Below are 18,887 nucleotides of genomic sequence, written 5' to 3'. Positions count from 1 at the left end.
ATATTTATGTTTGAAGGCAGACTATAAGTCAAAGAAGTATATTACGAATCCTATAGACAGTATAAGAAAACTGTCCTCATAAACAGATGCACTGTTAACTACAGGAAACAAACTGGGAGTTGCTGGAGAGGCAGCGGGAGAGAGTGGACATTAAAGAGAGCGCATGATATAAGGAGCACTGGGTGTTTTATGCAACTGATAAATTACTGAACTCTACACCTGAAACTAATGATACATCATATGTTAACTAATTGAATTTAAATAAAATAAAATAAATAAGTGCAAAATTCTTAAAAAATTCTCTAGCAAATAGAATCCAACAATGCATTTAAAAAATAATACATCACGACAAAGTGGAATTTGTAAAAGAAAATCCTAGAATCACAGAGAAAAAAAAAACATTTTACAAAAGCAAAATAGGAATAGAGGGAGCTTCTTCAACCTGATAAAGATCACATATGAAAAATCTACAGGGACGCCTGGGTGGCTCAGTGATTGAGCATCTGCCTTCGGCTCAGGCCGTGATCCTGGAGTTCCAGGACGGAGTCCCACATCAGGCTCCTCGCGGGGAGCCTGCTTCTCCCTCTGCCATGTCTCTGCCTGTCTCTCTGTGTCTCTCATGAATAAATAAAATCTTAAAAAAAAAATTAATTAAAAACCTACAGCTAACATCATGCATAATGGTGAAAGATTAAATGTTTTCCCCTGAAGATCAGGAACACGTAATCTTATCTTCTATTCAACCTTATACCAGAGGATATAGCCAGTGCAATTAGACAAGAAAAAGAATTATCAGGCATAAGGATCAGAAAGGAAGGGGGACCTGGGTGGCTCAGTGGTTGAGCGTCTGCCTTTGGCTCAGGTCATGATCCCAGAGTCCTGGGGTCTATTCCTGCATCGGGCTTCCTCTGGGGAGCCTGCTTCTCCCTCTGCCTATGACTCTGCCTGTGTCTCTCATGAATAAATAAATAAAATCTTTTTTAAAAAATCAGAAAGGAAGAAGGAAGAAGTAAAACTGTCTTTATAGCAAATGACAAGGCAGTCTATGTATAAAATCCAATGGAAACTACAAAAAAGCTACTAGAATACATTTAGAAGGTGGTAGGATTCAAAGTCAATATACAAAAATCAGTTGTGTTGGGCAGCCCTGGTGGCGCAGCGGTTTAGCGCCGCCTGCAGCCCAGGGCGTGATCCTGGAGACCCTGGATCGAGTCCCACATCAGGCTATCTGTATGGTGCCGGCTTCTCCCTCTGCCTGTGTCTCTGCCTCTCTCTCTCTGTCTCTATGAATGAATAAATAAAATCTTAAAAAAAAAAATCAGTTGTGTTTTATATATACTAACAGCAAACAACAGGAGATTGAAATTTTAAAAAAAGACCATTTTATAGCAGCATTACTGACAATAGCTAAAAGGTAAAAGCAACCACCACCAGATGAACAGAAAACAAAATGTGGTATATTAGTCTAAAATGGGTTTTACAATTAGCCTAAAAAAGAAGGAAATTCTAACACATGCTACAACATGGATGAAACTTGAATACATTATGTATGGTAAATGAAAAAAGCCAGTCACCAAAGGACAAATACTATATGATTCTATTCCTATGAGGTATTTAGAATTCATAAAGTCAAATTCATAAAGACAAAATAGAGTGTGGTTCCAAGGGCTGGGGTGGAGGGGGAATGGAGAGCTACTGTTTAATAGGTACAGAGTTGGGACGCCTGGGTGGATCAGCAGTTGAGCATTTGCCTTTGGCTCAGGGCCTGATCCCAGCACCCTGGGATGGGGCTCCCTGCATGGAGCCTGCTTCTCCCCCTGCCTGTGTCTCTGCCTCTCTCTGTCTCTCATGAATAAATAAATAAAATCTTTAAAAATAAATAAAATTAAAGTGATCATATCAAGTGGAGTGGATGAACAGAGTGGATGAACTAGAACTTTTTTTAAAGATTTTATTTATTTATTTATTTGTTTGTTTATTTATTTATTTATTTAAGAGGGCGAGACAGCACAAGCAGGGGGAGCAGCAAAAGGAGAGGGAGAAGCAGGCCATTGTGGAGCAGGGAGCCTGACTCAGGGCTCACCCCCAGCCCACGACCCTGGAATCATGACCTGACCTGAAGGCAGACGGAGCTTAACCGACTGAGCCACCCAGGCGCCCCTGAACTAAAGCTTACTTTCTTTTTTTAAAAAGATTTTATTTATTTGACAGAGAGAGAGAGAGAGAGTGAGGGAGCACAAAGAGGAAGAGTGGCAGAAGGAGAGAGAGAAACAGGTTCCCCTCTGAGCAGGGAGCCCAATGGGGACCCAATCCCAGGACCCCGCGATCATGACCTGAGCCAAGGGCAGATGCTTAACCAACTGAGCCACCCAGATGCCCCCCTGAACTAGAACTTTCATACACAACTGGCAGGTGTGGTAAAACAGTACAACCACCTTGGAAAACAGCCTGGCAATTTCTTTAAAAGTTAAATGTATCCCTACCGCATGACTCACAACTCCAGTCCTAAGGATTTACCCAAGAGAAATTAAACATGTCCATAGAAAAACTTACACATAGGTTCCCAGTAATAATTCTTTGTTCACAATAATTCTTTGTAATAACCAAACACTTAAAACAACCCATCACCAGGAAAATGGACCGACTGCGGTATATACACATAAGGAAGGCTACTCAGCAATAAAGAAGAATAAGCTGTTGAAATACATAACACGAATGAATCTCAAAATGACTATGCTGAGTGCAAAAAAGCAAGGCAGAAAAAGAGCCACACGCTGTCTGATTCCATTTACATAAAATTCCAGGTAATCTGAACTAATGTAGAGTGACAGAAAGCAGACCAGTCTGTTGTCTGGGGAAAAGGGACAGCAAAGGAGAGACACAAAACCTCGAGGTGGGAGGTGGGGGATAATAGGTATATTCACTATGTTGATTGTGGTGGTGGTTTCCCAGATATGTACATCGATTAAAACTTATTATTAAACATTTTCTAATCACTGTACGTCGCCTCAATAAAGCTGTTATTAAAAACAGAAAGAATAAACACTTCGTTTTCCAGAATAAAGCACAAGGCAGAGGATACTCATGGACTCGGGGAGCAGAGGGCAAGGTCTGGGAGCACCGACACCTCCTCCCCGACGTGGGAAGGTGGGCACCCGATGCCCCAAGGGGTCTGAGCCCTCTGCACTCAGGGCACCGCAGGAAAGACCAGGAGTCACTGCACAGAAACTGAAGCCGAGTCATTCTCTTGCCCCAGGAGGTTACATGCTAGCAAGTAGTTTAAACCCGAATCTGTGCTTCTCTTCCTCCACCACAAATTCAAAAAAGTTGATGTGCAATAGGATCAAGATGTACACCGCGGGTTCAGGACAGGCCATCTCTCGGCTGGAGCCAGAGAGCCAGAACCTGTCTGGCCGTCCCAGAGGAGCCAGGCATCGCGGACACAGCAGCTGAACTTCCGGCAGGAGTGTTTGGGGTGGCAGTGTGACAGGCAGGCGTGGGACGAGTTGACAATCGGTCTGGGGTTTGCATGAAGGAGCGGACTAACTGGCTCCTCCAGCACAGCCCAGCAGCTGCGGGCCTAGGGCTCCGCTGCCACCGCCCCCACCCCGACAGGAGGGGGCTATTTCCACGACACAGGCTCAGACAGGGGTCGGGGGCCAGGGACTCAGGGACCACACCTGCAGCTGGGTCAAAGACAGGACCCAGCGGAGGCTGAGGTGGGCAGGCGCTGGGCACCCACCCCAAGCTGGGCGGTCGGGGAAGCAGGCACCTGCCCGGTGCCAGGTAGGGGCGGAGCGCCCCTAGGAGGACGGGTCCATAACCGGCCAACCAAGCCCTCCGGGCCAAGCAGGAGCAGGCCTGGCGCCCAGGCCTCGGGGGAGTCAGCAAGAAGCCAGGTCCGTCGCCAGCCCTGCACGCCCCACCTCTAGGCTGGGCTGGGGCTGGCCCGCACTGGCACAGAAGCCATGATGCCACAGCTGCCCAGCCGTGGGCCACCTCCTCCGGGCCACGCAGGATGCCCAGAGCCCAGCAGCACAGACACCCCATGCTCAGTCGCAGCAGCAGGACAGGTCACCAGTACTTCTGCCCCCTGCCCCCTGCCCCTCCTCACCCTTGGCCCTGGATCCTGGGCTATTAAGCAGCTGGGACCAGAAGGTGTGACTGGAGCAGGTCAGGCTCAAGTGCTCAGGTCACCAGCCGCCACCCTCCTGTCACCCCGGGTCACGTGGCTGGTAGGGCTACTAGATAAGGTCCCCGCGGAGCGATGCCGCCCCTTCCCTTTACGGAATGTGTTTTGAAGACCCGAGGAGACCTGTGCTGGATGCACCAGCCCAGCCCGGGCCTGGAGGCGCCCCACCGACAGGGGCAGGCGGCTGGGGGGGCGCTGCCTCCTCTGCGGCCTCCCGCCCAGGCCCGGCAGCCACCCAGCAAGTCTCCTCTCCAGTCTAGACTCCAGGAAATGCCCCATCACTCCGGTGGGCACTGCCCGCTGTTGGGGGAGGGGTCCTGTCTGGCTGTTGGAAACCGCACCCCTCCCCCCTCCCCCCCTCGCCAGGTGCGGACCGGAGCGGGCCACCCTCCCCTGCAACAGCTGCAGCCCCCGCTTCCGCGCCCCCCACGTCTCGCGCCGAGGACCACGGGCTCTCCTTACCTGCTGCCCCGGGCCGCCTCCCTGCAGACGCAGCTCCGCTGGGGTCCGGGCCGTGGCGGCCGCCGACGATCCCGGGCAGCGGCTCCCGCGCTCCGACCCCCGCGCCCCTACATCGCGCGCCCGTCGCGGCCCCGGGAGCGCCCCCGGCGCGGGGCAGCCGGCCTGGGCGTCACCACCTCCTCCTCCGCCGGCGCCTCCGCGGCCTGAGCCCCTCAGGGGGGCCCCCTCCGCGCCCGGCCCCCGCCTGCTCCCCCAGGTGCGTCTCCTGCACGGCGCGCACCGCCTGCCCCTCCTGCACCCCGGGCAGCCAGTTTGCTTCCTGCACCCCCAGGCGCCCCTCCCCCTCGGGCCCGCGGGGCCCCACCGGCCGGGCCCTGCCCACGACCTCGAGCCCCCCGCGGCGAGCCGGGGCCGCCCCCCGCCGCAGGGCCCCGCCGCGCTCCCAGGACGGCGCCCCGCGCTCCGCGGAACTTTCGGGCCCCTCCGCGCGCGCCCACGGGCGGTCTCCGAGCTCGGCGAGCGGCCCGGGCTGCTGCGGCCGCCGGCGGCCGCCCTCCCCCTGCTCCTGCACCCCGGCGCGGGCCTCCCCGCGCTCCTGCACTGCGGGGCTGCCCCCGCCCTCCTCCTGGTGCTGCCCGCGGGGCCCCAGCCCCTCCTCCTGCGCCACCGGCCAGCCCGCCGAGCCGGCCCACCGCGCCGGGCGCCCGCAGCCCGCGCCGTCCGACGGGCCCCTCCCGCCCCCCGGGCTGGGCTCGCGGCCGCGGCCGCCCCGCTCCTGCACCCCCGGGCCCACCCCGCCCTCCTCCTGCACGGCCGGCCCCGCGCCCCCCTGCTCCTCCACGCCGAGCCGCAGCCCGCGGAGCTGCTGCGGGCCCCAGCTCAGGCGCCCGACCCGCTGCGGCCGCTGCTCCGGCAGCGCGGGGCTCAGCCCGCCGCGCTCCTCCTGCGCCGCCCCCGCCCCCGCCCCGCGCGCTCGCCTGCCCCCGAGAGGCCGCGCGGTCCCGCCCCTCCAGATGGTGCCGCCCCCGCCGCCCCCCGCCCAGCCCCGCCGAGCCCCGCCGAGGCCGGCGCCCCCGCTCCTCCGCGCCCGCCGCGCCCCGCGCCCCGCAGGTGCAGCGGCCCCGCGCGCCCGCCCGAGTTCCTGGAGCCCGCCTGCGCCTGCGCCTGCGCCGTCCGGGGGCGTGGTCTCGGGTGGCCCCGCCCCTTAGGGGGCCGGGCCTCGCTGGCTCCTCCCCTCGCCTCTCGCGGGTGGAGGGGAGGGCGGGGGGCCGCCACCTGCCCCCCTGCTTCACTGGGGGGCTCCCCACCCCAGGCCCACCTTGAGAGGAGAGATGGAGCCGACGGCGGGGGGTCACCCTGAGGCCGTGCCCTCGCCCGGCTCCGTGAAGGAGCACTGGAACGGGAGTCTCCAACTCTCAGCAGCTCCACCGCGCTGACCTCCATGGGACACTGTGAAGAGCCCCTTCCAGCTGGTCTCAGCTGCTGTGTTTCTGAAACGGAGAGGTTCGTTGGAAAGTCTCCAAGGCCACAGTCAGGGGAGTGTTTGTTTGCAGACAGGGACTCAAGTCCTCAATCTCTCTGCGAGAGCACCCCCCCCCCCCAGGCCTGGGAACCTGGGACACCTCCATCCTTTCCCTGGGATCAAAGGAGGACATTTCAGCCCGGGACAGGTGGTTTTAGGCCGCTGACACTTCCTTCTGGGAACGCAGGCGGAAAAACGTCCCTTCCTCCCTCTTGGGTGCTCTCCCCCCTGCACCCACAAGGAAGGAGAGAATTCAGAGCTCCCAGGGATCCCGCAGCCCTCAGACCCAGATCCTAGCTAGTTGAAGGCAGCCTTAGCCACGGCGCCTAGAACCCTGTTACCGACTACCTCATCCATATAATGGGCACAACAATAAAACAAGTCCAGAGAGAACTGTCCCAAGGATAGGACATCAAAGAACTGGGTAAGGATGGCGCTTAGAACACCCCTGCTGTCCAGCATTGGGCCCAGGGGCCGTGGCCAGAAGGCAGTAGGGCAGTGAAAAGAGAATGGGTTCCAGGCACCTGTGGGGGTCGGGACTGGTGGATTTGGGTCATGGTGTCTTGCCCTGTGAGGTAGGCAGGGCCACTTTCCACTTTTTTTTTTTAAAGATTTATTTATTTATTTTTGAGACAGAGCAGAGCATGCACAGAGGGAGGGGCGGAGGGAGAGGGAGAGAATCTCAAGCCCACTCCTGGCTGAGTGCACAGCCCAAGGCAAGGCTCAATCACATGATGCCGAGATCATGACCTGAGCTGAAATCAAGGGTTGGACAGTTAACCGACTAAGCCCCCCAAGTGCCCCTCCACTGAATTATTTGATAATAGTATGTGGAGCAGATTTCCTTAGTCAGGAAGCGGGAGCCACCAAGCAGGGGGTGAACATGCCCTGCCTGGCCCAGCAGAGGGTCCAGGGCGGCCAGGACGGACTCCACCTCTGGGTACAGCCTCCTTCCCCCTGTTGCCTGCTCTCAGGGGAGAAAGCCGGCAGGAGGGCATCCCAGAGAGTCAGAGAGTCCCCTCCCAACCTCCTTGACACTCCCTCAGTGACGCCCATTGCTAAGGTTTACGGAACCTTCCTGTGGGTAAGGGCCTGCTTGGCAGGTATTCTCAATTCTCATCTAACTGCCACCACAATCGAATGAGGTACACATCACCATCCTCATTTGAAAGATGGTCTTGACATTCATTGTTAAGTAACTTGCTCAGGGTCATACAGCTGGTGGTATTAAAGCCAGGATTCAGATCCAGTTTTTGACTCCAACGTTTGCTCTGAACCATGAACACAAAGGAAAGCAATGCCAAACCCAGGAGCCTCACCTTGGGATGCATCGGGTCTGACTAGATTTGGGGGGTCAAGAGATGCAAACAACTGATTTGGAGCAAGCTTTCTGCCTGTAAATCCAGCTCCAAATCAAACAAAGCAAGAGGTCAAAGCACTTGTATCCTGGTTGGTCCTGCCAGGTGTTTTTCTTAGGGAGGCCAACTCTGATTCCTCTGCCTCCTGTCCAGGCGCCCACAAGAGCCAGAGCCATGCCTATTACATCCCTAGTGCAAGGTTATCTGGAGCTTTAGTTTCACAGAAAAGAGGTCTGCTCCCTTCCCCCATCCTGCCTCACCTCCTAGACCTGTCTCCACCAGGGCTCTGAGCACCGGGGGCTGTGCTGAGAGGTCTCTAAGGCCGTCTGTCTCCTCCTCTGCATTGCCCTTCGAATCCAGTATGGGTAGCCTGGAGCCCCCGAGTGAGGCTGCTCTGCCCCTAGGGAGCTGCCAGCACGGGGGAGGAAATGAGACACAGGCCTGAGCATAAAGCCCAGGAGCTCCAGCAGGTGCCGTGGGGATAAGCCCCAACCCACTAACGTGCCTGTACCAGTCTCTTCCCAGATCTGGAACTTGAGGAGAGTTGCCCACAGCAGACTGACTGCAGGGAGCAGGCCTTGCCAGGTCTAGTTCTAAGTGGAGGCAGACCAAGCTGCTTGAGGGAGGCTGGTGGGTGCCCTTAAGAATCTCCACTGTGGGTAGCCCGGGTGGCGCAGCGGTCTAGCGCCTGCCTTCGGCCCAGGGCCTGATCCTGGAGACCAGGGATCAGTTGCATGTCAGGCTCCCTGCATGGAGCCTGCTTCTCCCTCTGCCTGTGTCTTTTCCTCTCTCTCTCTCTCTGTCTCTCATGAATAAATAAATAAAGTCTTAAAAAAAAAAAAAAGCCCCAGTCTGGTGACCTGGCCTAATGGATGCCATAAAAAAAAAATTAAAAAAAAAAAAGAATCTCCAGGTGAGATGGCTGCACTGCGGAGTATATGGGAGGGCAAGGAAGCAACTGTGGGGTGCTGAGGGCCACCTGGCTCATACCTGCAAACAGGTGCTCAGCCAAGAGTGGTGGATGCCGCTGAGTGCTCTGAAGGGTTTTTGTTCTTTAAATAGAGCAATATTATTTTAAGATTTTTATTTTTTTATTCATGAGAGACAGAGACACAGGCAGAGGGAGAAGCAGGCTCCATGCAGGGAGCCTGATATAGGACTCGATCCCAAGACCCCAGGATCAGGCCCTGGGCCAAAGGCAGATCTCAACCGCTGAGCCACCCAGGTGTCCCAACTTCCTACAGTTTCTGTGCTCAGCTTCCCCCTACCTGGTCTTCTACATTTTGAATAGCAAGGCTTTGGGCTCAGATTGTTGATAATGCCGCACACAGAAATCACATGAAAAGCTTTTATTTATTTTTTTAAAGATTTTATTTATTTATGAGAGACACAGAGAGAGAGAGGCAGAGACAGGGGCAGAGGGAGAAGCAGGCTCCCTGTGGGGAGCGTCATGGGACTCCCAGGGACTGGGATCCCGCCCTGAGCCACCGGGCAGGCGCCTGAGAAGCTTTTCAAAACACTGATGCCCAGGGGCGCCTGGCTGGCTGCAGCACTGAGCATGTGACTCTTGAGCGCAGGGTCAAGAATTCTAGCCCCACACTGGGTGTGGAGCCTACTTAAAATAAAAAACAAAAATAAAACTCTGATACCCAGGCCCCCCTCCCCCAATTACTGCATTAGGATCCGGGGTGAGACTCACACAGCTCCCCAGGTGACCCCCGCAGGCAGGCGGGGATGGCAGCGGTCAGGTCCCCTGTGCAGCCGCAGGGCCTGGAACAGCCCCAGCGAAGGGGAGCGGGGAGGGAGCTGGGGGGTCCCCATCTGGCATTGGAGCAAACGGTCCAGTTTAACATCTGTTAGTCCGCAGGGGCCGGCTGGCACAGGGGAGGCGGCGGGGGTCATTTCCAGGGGGCCCCCGGGGCTGAGAGCACCCCACGCATATGCCCCCCCCCCCCCGCCCCCCGGCAGCGCGGCTCCCAGGCCTTGGGGGAAGCAGGGGCGCACGGGAATCTGCGGCCCGGCCTCCCCGGGATTGGCCGCACTAACCCCGGGCTCCCCTTAGCGGCGAGGTCTTACCCCCTCCGGTGCTCTCCTTCCCTTAGAATCTCCCCATGGGGCCCCTGGGGGCTCAGCCGTGCAGGGCCTGCCGGCCCAGGGCATGACTCCGGGGTCACGATCAAGGCCCTCATTGCTCCTCCCGCAGGAGCCTGCTCCTCCCGCTGCCCTTCTCGGCCTCTCTCTCCATGTGTCTCAGGAGCAAATAAATAAAATCTTTTAAACATAAAAATAAAACCTCTCCCCTCTGGTAGAATAGACCCAGCACAGTCCTTTGCCGCCTGTTCCTTTCTGCCCCTCCCTGCGCCGACGATGGCCATCCCGGAGAAGGCCCTAGAAGCCCCTGAGACAGCCCCAGCTTGGCAAGCTCCTGTGCACTCACGCACACGCGTCGGAGTGGCGAGGCCTGCGGTAGAGCCTCCTGCCTCCGTGCCCGGAGCCTCGGGAGCGCCCAGGGGTGCTTTCTGGCTCCCAGACACTGGGACTCGGCCCGCCCATCTGAGGAAGTGGCAAGGAGTCCAGCTCCGGTCCCTTACTCCCCGGGCTCCTCCTGCGCGCCCAGAGGGTGGCCCCGGGTCCTTGGTCCCCCAGCACCCTCCACAGACCCCAAACCCTGCAGGGGCCCACCCTCCTGCCTCCTCTCCTAGCTTCCACTCGCCGCCCGTCAGTGCCCTTACGAGGACCCGAGCCCAAGGCCACCTTCCCCACACCGTTTCTTCATTTATGACCAGGAACTCTGAAATGCTGCGTATGGAACTCTGCATCCACGTCCCTGTTGGCCGGAACAAACCCTTTCATCAGGCGGGCCTCTAGCCCCCTTCCTGGGAGACTGCGAGACCTGGACGCGATGATGCTGTGACAGCTGGATCTCCTTGAATGGCGTTTTACCCTAAATGTCCTTTCACGACCTTACCCACTTCAGTCTCCTTGCCTCCCTGTTAATTCTTTGTTCATTTTTCTCAAACACCTGTTAATCACGTTACTCCCTTACTCAAGAACTTTTCATTGCTCCCCAGTTCCTCATAAGTAGTCTGCAAATCACAGCAGGTGATTTTCATGTATATAGACATAGGACCTTGCTGGGTACACTGATTTTTTTTTAAGATTTTATTTATTCATGAGACAGAGACAGAGAGAGAGAGGCAGAGACACAGGCAGAGGGAGAAGCAGGCCCCACCCAGGGAGCCCGACGCGGGACTCCCCGGTCTCCAGGATCAGGCCCTGGGCTGAAGGTGGTGCTAAACTGCTGAGCCATACACTGATTTTATTAACCCTACATTCTTGGAATAAATCTTACTTGGTTATTCTTTTCTACATTGTTGTTTTTGATTTGCTAGCATTGTTGAGGATTTTTGCATCTATATTCATTATATTGTATTGTAACTATTGGTCTGTAGTTTTTGTAATGTCTATTAGGCTTTGGTACATTGTATTAGCCTCAATGGTTTCCTTCCTGTTTTCTGAAAAAGTTTTAAGATCCGTGGTATTCCTTCCTTGAATGTTTGGTAGAATTTACCAGTGAAACAGAGTAATTTTGTTTTTGGAAAGTTTTGATACGTTTCTTTGGTATAGTCATTCACATTTCCTGATTTTTGTGTTAGTTTTGGTAAGCGGAATTGTAAATAAATTTGTCAGCTTTGTGTAAGTGGTCTAATTTGTGGGCATAAAGTTGTTCATGGTATACCTTTATTCTCCTTTAATGTCCATAGGACTTGTGATAATTTCTTTTTCATTCCTGATGTTGGTGATTGTTTCATACATTTTTCTTGATCAGTCTAGGGGCTTTTTGGTTGTATTTTTCATTCCAAAAAATCAGATTTTTGGCTTTGTTACCTATTGTCTGATTTCTACTTTGTTGATTTTTGCTATTATATTTCCTTTTTTTCCCTTTCATTTGGGCATCCTTTTTCTTTCTCTAACTTGTTAACGTGAAAACTGAGGTCATTGATTTTAGATGCTTCTTTTCTAATACTTAACTCTACATTTCTCTCTAAGCCATGACTAATAGTACTTTCTACAGTGATGTAAATATTCTATTTTTTGCTGTCCACTACAGTGGCCGCTAGCCATATGTGCCTACCAGTCTAAAGAATTGAAACTTTTTTTTTTTTTTTTTGAATTGAAACTTTTAACTCTAAATTTAATCACATGCCTAGTGGCTACTGTATTAAGCAGTGCGTCTTTAAGCACTGTTTTACCCGCATCCGCAAATTTTATATGATCATTAAATTCAAATTTGCCTAATTCCTCTTGTGATTTTATCTTTGACCCATAAATTTCTTACAAATACGTGACTTGATTTCATGATGTTCTGGGGTTTCCTGGATATCTTGTGACTGATTTTTCACTCCACTGTGGTCAGAGAATACATTATAATATAAGTGTATAATTTTAAAATCTTCATTAACACTTGCTTTACAGCCCAGACTATATTCTATCATGCATACCTGGAAAAAAAATATCTTGCAGTTGTTGGAGGTAGTGTTCCATAAATGTAGATTGAGGTGGCTGATAAAATGGTCTAAATCTTTTGTCTTGATTTGTCTAATAATTCTGTTGACTGCTAAGTGGGCATTAAAAATCTACTATAGGGAATCCCTGGGTGGCTAAGCGGCTTTGTGCCTGCCTTCAGCCCAGGGCATGATCCTGGGGACCCGGGATCGAGTCCCACATACGGCTCCCCGCATGGAGCCTGCTTCTCCCTCTGCCTGTGTCTTTGCTTCTCTGTCTCTCATGAATAAATAAAATCTTAAAAAAAAATCTACTATAGCAAGGTGCTAACTGGCTCAGTCAGTACAGCATGTGACTTGATCTTAGGGACATGAATTCAACCCCCACATTGGGTGTGGAGGCTATTTAAAAAAATTTTTTTTAATCTATAGCAAAATTGTCAGTTTCTTCCTTCAATTCTTTAAGTTTTTTATTCATGTATTTTAAGGCTGTTAGGCACATATTCATACTATCTTCCTGATGAACTGTCCGTTTTATCAATATGAAATGTTCCTAAGTTTTACCTATGGCAACAATCTTTGTATTGAAGTCTGTTTTTTTTTTTTTTTTTAAAGATTTTATTTATTTATTCATGAGAGACAGAGGCAGAGGGAGAGGCAGGCTCCATGCAGGGAGCCTGATGTGGGACTCGATCCCAGGTCCCTAGGATCAGGACCTGGGCTGGAGGCAGTGCTAAACCACTGAACCACCCGGGCTGCCCCTTGAAGTTTTATCTGGGATGTAATATAGCCACTCCAATCTAATGCTAATTTGCATGTTCTATTTTTTTTCCATCTTTTGACTTCAGACTCATCTGTGTCTGTAAAGTTTCTTATAGGGGTCACCTGGGTGGCTCAGCTGTTGAGCCTCTGCCTTCAGCTCAGGTCATGATCCCACGGACCTGGGATCAAGTCCCACATCAGGCTCCCCGCCGGAGCCTGCTTCTCCCTCTAGGTTTCTACCTGTGTCTCTCGTGAATAAAATCTTTAAAAAAAGTTTCTTATAGGCAGCATATGAGTTTCTCCCCTAATCCACTGTCAGTCTTTTAATTAAATGTTAATAGGTCAATGTGTTAATTATTGATATGGTTGGACTTTGGCATACCATTATTCAATTGGTTTGTCTCCTCTTTTTGTTTCTGCCTAACACTTCAGGTTTTACTCCAGTGTTTGCCTTTGTTTTTAAAGCCCTTGGGTATTTTTTTTCCCCCTATTTTAACCAGTTTATCATTATAAGCAATGGCAGAGTTGGGTTGTAGGGCTTACATCGTGATAGTGGAACCAAACCACCCATGTGTGCCTTTATGAAGGTTTCATGGGCATTCTCACTAGTGCATAGACTACTTTAAAAGTATACACAAGAAATTGGGGGTTGTGAATTCGGGGAGAAATTGTGAAAAACAAAAGGGAAAACTTACTTTTCAATACAGACCATCCCTCTGCACTTTGACCATTAGTATGTATGTATTTTCAAAAAAGGGTATTAACTAGTCAAAGTAGTTCCATGTGGGATGGACTAAACAGTAGGTAAAGGACAGATGTAGCAAACAGCAAAGGCTCTAACCTCATCACTTAAAAAAGTAAATCTACTGGTAGTCACAAGAAAGATAACAGTATCTGAAGTGTGAGATTCCAAGTGAAAGTCTATCTTGCGGATAAGCACATTTTAAATATTTGCTTAGGTCTGCCTCCTGGCCCACCGTTTTTCACATAGGCACCTTCCCCTGCAGAATCCAGCAGTTTAGCTATCGTCATGCTTCTCGGAAAGGGTATGCATGCAGCTACTCATTCTCACAGGGGAAAATCTGGGCAATCAAAAAGCTTCCCTATTTTAGTGGGGGCAATTCCTGCAATCCTACTGAAGAGTCCTGGCTGCCACTTGTAGTGATGAGATTAAATCATATAATGGCTTTTTTGGTAACTGTATAGTAGAAAGCCTATATTAAAAAAAAAAAGCCAAAAACCATAACAATCATGCCTTTTGCTATAGCAGCAGTGTCTGTTAAGTCGCTACGGAGATCTTGAAATGTGGGTATTCCAAATTGAGCTGTAAGTACAATGGATTTTGAAGCCTTACCCTGAAAAGAAGAATATAAACTATTTTGACATTAATTTTTAATGGATACTTGAAATGATAGTATTTTGGATATATGGAGTTATATATAGAAAAATCTCACTGTTTCTTTTTAGTTTTTTAATGTGGCTATAGGGACATTTCACAGCTCATATTTCTGGGGGGAGAATCTTAACTAGAGTATTCCTAACAAAAACTCATGACCAGTTGGACATCCACATGTAAAAAAGCAAATCTATACAGACTATAATACCCTTTACAAAAATGAGTTCAAATGTAAAATGCAAAACTTACAAAGGCATCGTCAAGAGAATAAGAAACCAAACCACAGACCAGGTGAAAATATTTGTAAAACACATTATCTGACAAATGAGTCATCCAAAGTATACAAAAAGTTCTTAAAGCAATAAAATGAACCTAATTAGAAAGAGACAAAAGGGACCTGAACAGACACCTCATCAAAGATATACACTTGATAAACACGAAAAGATGCTCAACATAATGCCATCAGCAAAATGGAAATTAAAACAAGATTATCACTACACACCTATTAGAACAGTCAAAACCCCAAACGCTGGACACCACCAAATGCTAGCAAGTATGCGAAGCAACAGGAACTCACTCACTGCTATAGGAATTCAAATGGTAAAGCAACTATGGAAGACAGTTTGGCAGCTTCTCACAAAACTAAACATGCTATTACTGTATGATTCAGCAACCGCACTCCTTGGTATTTACCCAAATGAACTGAAAACACATCCACATAAAAACCTGTCCAGGTATGTTTGTAGCAGCTTTATTTGTTAATTGCCAAAACTTGGGAACAGAGAGGTCCTCAGTAGATGAATGGATAAATAAACTAAGTTACATGCAGGCAATGGAATAAAATTCAGCACTAAAAAGAAGTGAGCTATCAGGCCATAAAAATACATGTAGAAACCTTACACACATATTACTAAGTCAAAGAAGCCAACTTAAGAAGGCCACACACTGTGCAATTCTCTAACTACATGACATTCTGGAAAATTCAAAAGTATGGAGACAGTAACAAGACCAGTGGTTGTCAGGGATTAGGGGAGGGAAGATAAGAGGCAGAGAAGAGGGTTTTCAAGGCAGTAAAACTATTCTATGATTTGTCCATACTCACAGAATGAACAACCCTGAAAGTAAACCTTAATGGAGACTACGGACTTTGGGCAATGACGTCAATGTGTGTTCATCAATTTTAACTTGTATCCTACTCTGGTGGAGGAGGTTGATAGTGGGGGAAGCTGGGCCAGGGTGTGTAGGCAGAGAGTATATGGGGACTCCATCCTTTTCCAATTTTTCTATGAACACAAAACTGCCCTAAAATAAAACAAAACAAAAAAGGGACACCTGGGCAATTCAGTGTTTAAGCGCCTTTGGTTTGGGTCGTGATCCCATGATCCTGGGATCAAGCCCTGCATTATACTCACTGCAGGGAACCTGCCTCTCCCTCTGCCTATGTCTCTGCCTGTGTGTCTCTCATGAATAAATAAAATCTTAAAAATAAAATAAAACCGATTTTAAAAAATGACAACTCAATGTTTCAAGCATTTTATTAAATCAGATAAGGAACTTCCACACTGTTGCATATACCAGCTTGGACACAATTTTAAGGGCATATCACTTGTTTACAAAGATACAGACGAGCAGAAGGTTGGCCAGTCTAATAAGCCATGGTTAGCCAACTAAAATTTCAAGAATATTCAAAGAGGAAACACAGTAAAGGTCATGCAAGTTTAGAATAGTGAGTCATGATAGAACTCACTTATTTTATCCTTTACCCTCAAAATGCACTTGATATCTATAATCAGAAAAAATCTGAAGTTCAGCAGGTTGTCACTACTCAGATACACATTTCATTCAGGAATATTAAGCCTCTTACCACTTACTGGCTTCGTAAATTAGAAATAACTGAATCCTCACCATAGAAGAGGTTTTTGAAGAGATTTACTGCTGTAAATGGATGCCCATTATTCATATGATGTCTTCAAGTTCTGGAGCTTTATCATTGAAGTATGAGAAAGCATGATACCCAAACCAGGAATCCCAGCTATGACCTTTCTGCTTGGCTACACTAAATACCAGTTCAAGATAAAATGCTGTGAAGACTAAAAAGACCACAAGCAGTGAAGCTGTAATAATCTATGTCTTCTAGGTTCACTTAAGCAGGTGATGCTAAGTCTAAGAAACGTAAGAGACTCTACAGACTTTTTCTTAGGTGTCGATTTCTTCAGGGTGAACTGTCCTATGACAAACAGCTGATTATCAAGTTTATAATGATGGTTGACTAGAAAATAAAGTCTTTAGTCATGTAGCTTCAAACTTATTTGTTCACATCTATATTTAACTTAAAACCACCACATACTAATGGGTAGGTAGAAATGATCAAAGATCCTTTTGCAAGCTTCGCTTCCCTACACCCTTCACCCCCCACCCCCGCCCCTCCACGAGCCTTGCAGGCAAATTTCCCGATTTAAGCTAAAAGGTCAATTCTGGATTCAAAGTTGTATAAACTAAGTTTACAGGAAACAACATGCAAATAAGGGGATAAAGGTAAATTCATTTGTCAACAGCAAACATTATAAATGTATACTACTATCCCGCTAAACAGAAGACCTGGAGAAACCACAAGTGAAATACATTAGGTTTAAAAACAAAGAATCTTGAAGGAAGTAATTTTATTTCATAGTGGTTGAATTCACCCACCAAATGCTTAATGACCATAAAATGTTTCTGCAACTAAAACTAAAAGAGAATTACAGGGAGCTGGGAATACATGTTAGATACTAACGATCTTCAAGCTTTGAAGATGTCATTGCATGAAGAAAATTATGGGAAACACTGTTCCCGATAATTACGTACACCCTTAGTGTAACATATGGAGATCACTGTCTCCGATATAGACACTGTGGTAGGCAAAAACTACCTTGTTCTTTATACATTATGGAAGACACTGCTCCCGATAATGTGAGTAAGGTTTGTGACAAAGGTACTGGAAATTTTGCAAAATTCGAATTAAAGTTACACCATGGATAAACTGAGCGGTAAAATTTCACACATAGGAGTACTATCACAGCCTTTAAGTGACATTAATTTATAACTTGGTCACAATTCCTTTCCTTTAAGAGAACTTCCACTTTTATCTGGTTGGCTAAACAGAAGTCTAACTTGATTAGCAACTCCTAATTAAATGGAATTCTTCACCGATATTTAGCTTTATAATTTTATTTGGCTTGTGGCTGTTTTCTAAAACCCTCAAATGTTGACCATAAATGCAAAACTTCCAGTATCTGTTGGGTTTTATTAGCAGATGCTGCTTTTATAAAAAAAAACGACAGTATAACTGTCATAATTATGGAAGGCACTGCTTCCGATAATTATCTTCTATAAAAAAAACACCATTTATAGTGAACTCTGTCACTGATAAATAAACAATAAATATCTCAGTGCCAAAATGATAGAAAGCTTTTCCAAAAAATTAACACTTTGGCCAAAATTTGGCAGTGTGTTCTTTAACGTCTGACAAACTGAGTTTGAAATTAAACACCTGAAGCTGGTTCTCTTTCAAAAAATACTTTGGGAAACACAAAAACCACAAAAAACTAATAAAGGCTTATGGGGCAGGGGCAGAGGAAAATAAAATATAGGTCTTTGGCTTCTGGTCTCCCCTCTCATAAATAACCTTGAGGTTAACGCATTAAGGCCTTATTCCTGTGATAACGGTTGAACCTCATCTTATCCAGCTGAAGGACCTGTTTCAGATCTCCTGGGCAAGAAAACAAGTCCCATCTCTTCTGAAAGTTAACTGTTTCATTCAGGGATATGGAAACCAGCTAAATCCTTAAAGAAGGCATATATCTCATTTGGAGAATGAGGTCTTAACACCTGGTATCTCCCATCCAGCTTCAGGTGAAGGTAGAGGATCACACTAAGCTACCATTTTCAACCTTCAGCAGATATCACCCTCCTACTCCCCCTTAGAAGATACCAGTTCACGTCCTTAGGATTTAGAGCAATAGTTCATGTAACTGGTTCTTACTTTTTCATAACTGTAACAATAAAGAGGCAGTTACCATACAAAGCAGTTAAAATTTTAGAGATAATCAGAGAAGATTCTATCATGAATATCTTTAAGTGATTATTCACTTTAACTTGAAGTACAGGTACCTACCCCCGTATGAAAAGCTGCTGCCTAAAGACATCTAGGAGTATCAAGGTGGTTGGGTAGAAATTTAACAACATTAGGTTTTGTAGTATACTAAAAATTGAGCACAACCAGCACAAGTCTAAAAGTCACACTACCCTGATGTTCTTATAGAAGTTATGGGCATCACATTTAAAGCTCATTGTCAATGTCCCATATGTCACCAGAGAGGGCATTCGCAGCTCCTTGAATAGTCCAAGTTGCTAGAGCCAACTGATTTCTCAACAGTGTTTCATTAAAAGCACTGTTATTTTTCTGACGCAGCTTCAAATGCTCCACTAAAGCTGGCAGAGTGTGAGAGCCAGAACCCCAGAAGATATGACGGAAAGGAGAATCTCTTGGAGATACATAGGGTGACAGGAAGTTATGTTCCACCTACAAAAGCAAAAACACACAAGAGAATTTACACAGATTTTTCGCTGTGAGGGAAGGACCTGATGTCAGTAAGACACTGTCCTTCTCTCACTTTAAATGTTAAAATCCCCCACATTTAAGAATGTGGAG

General features: G+C 48.4%; 2 protein-coding genes across 16 annotated transcripts in view; both read right to left on the bottom strand.

Moving 5' to 3' along the window:
• The window catches only part of TNK2 (tyrosine kinase non receptor 2), a 43,251-nt gene extending 37,926 nt beyond the window's left edge, over positions 1 to 5,325 (bottom strand). For 3 of the 14 annotated variants that reach the window (XM_041754192.1, XM_041754209.1, XM_041754222.1), the window contains exon 1: positions 4,655 to 5,002. The gene's annotated coding sequence lies outside the window, so the exon portion shown is untranslated. Of the gene's footprint in view, positions 1 to 4,654 lie in introns of all 14 variants that reach the window. The other 11 variants (XM_041754168.1, XM_041754178.1, XM_041754213.1 and 8 more) reach the window with 9 other exon arrangements.
• A 10,393-nt stretch (positions 5,326 to 15,718) lies between these two features.
• The window catches only part of TFRC (transferrin receptor), a 29,699-nt gene continuing 26,530 nt past the window's right edge, over positions 15,719 to 18,887 (bottom strand). For both annotated transcript variants that reach the window (XM_041763887.1, XM_041763877.1), the window contains exon 19: positions 15,719 to 18,758. In XM_041763887.1, the coding sequence (XP_041619821.1) occupies positions 18,516 to 18,758 (243 nt within the window). In that variant the 3' untranslated portion in view covers positions 15,719 to 18,515. The remainder of the gene's footprint in view (positions 18,759 to 18,887) is intronic.

This window comes from Vulpes lagopus, chromosome 1 (genome assembly GCF_018345385.1).
Source record: "Vulpes lagopus strain Blue_001 chromosome 1, ASM1834538v1, whole genome shotgun sequence".
Taxonomy (NCBI): domain Eukaryota; kingdom Metazoa; phylum Chordata; class Mammalia; order Carnivora; family Canidae; genus Vulpes; species Vulpes lagopus.
The sequence above is the reverse complement of the archived record's forward strand: the minus strand, read 5'-3'. Positions and strand labels throughout refer to the sequence as shown.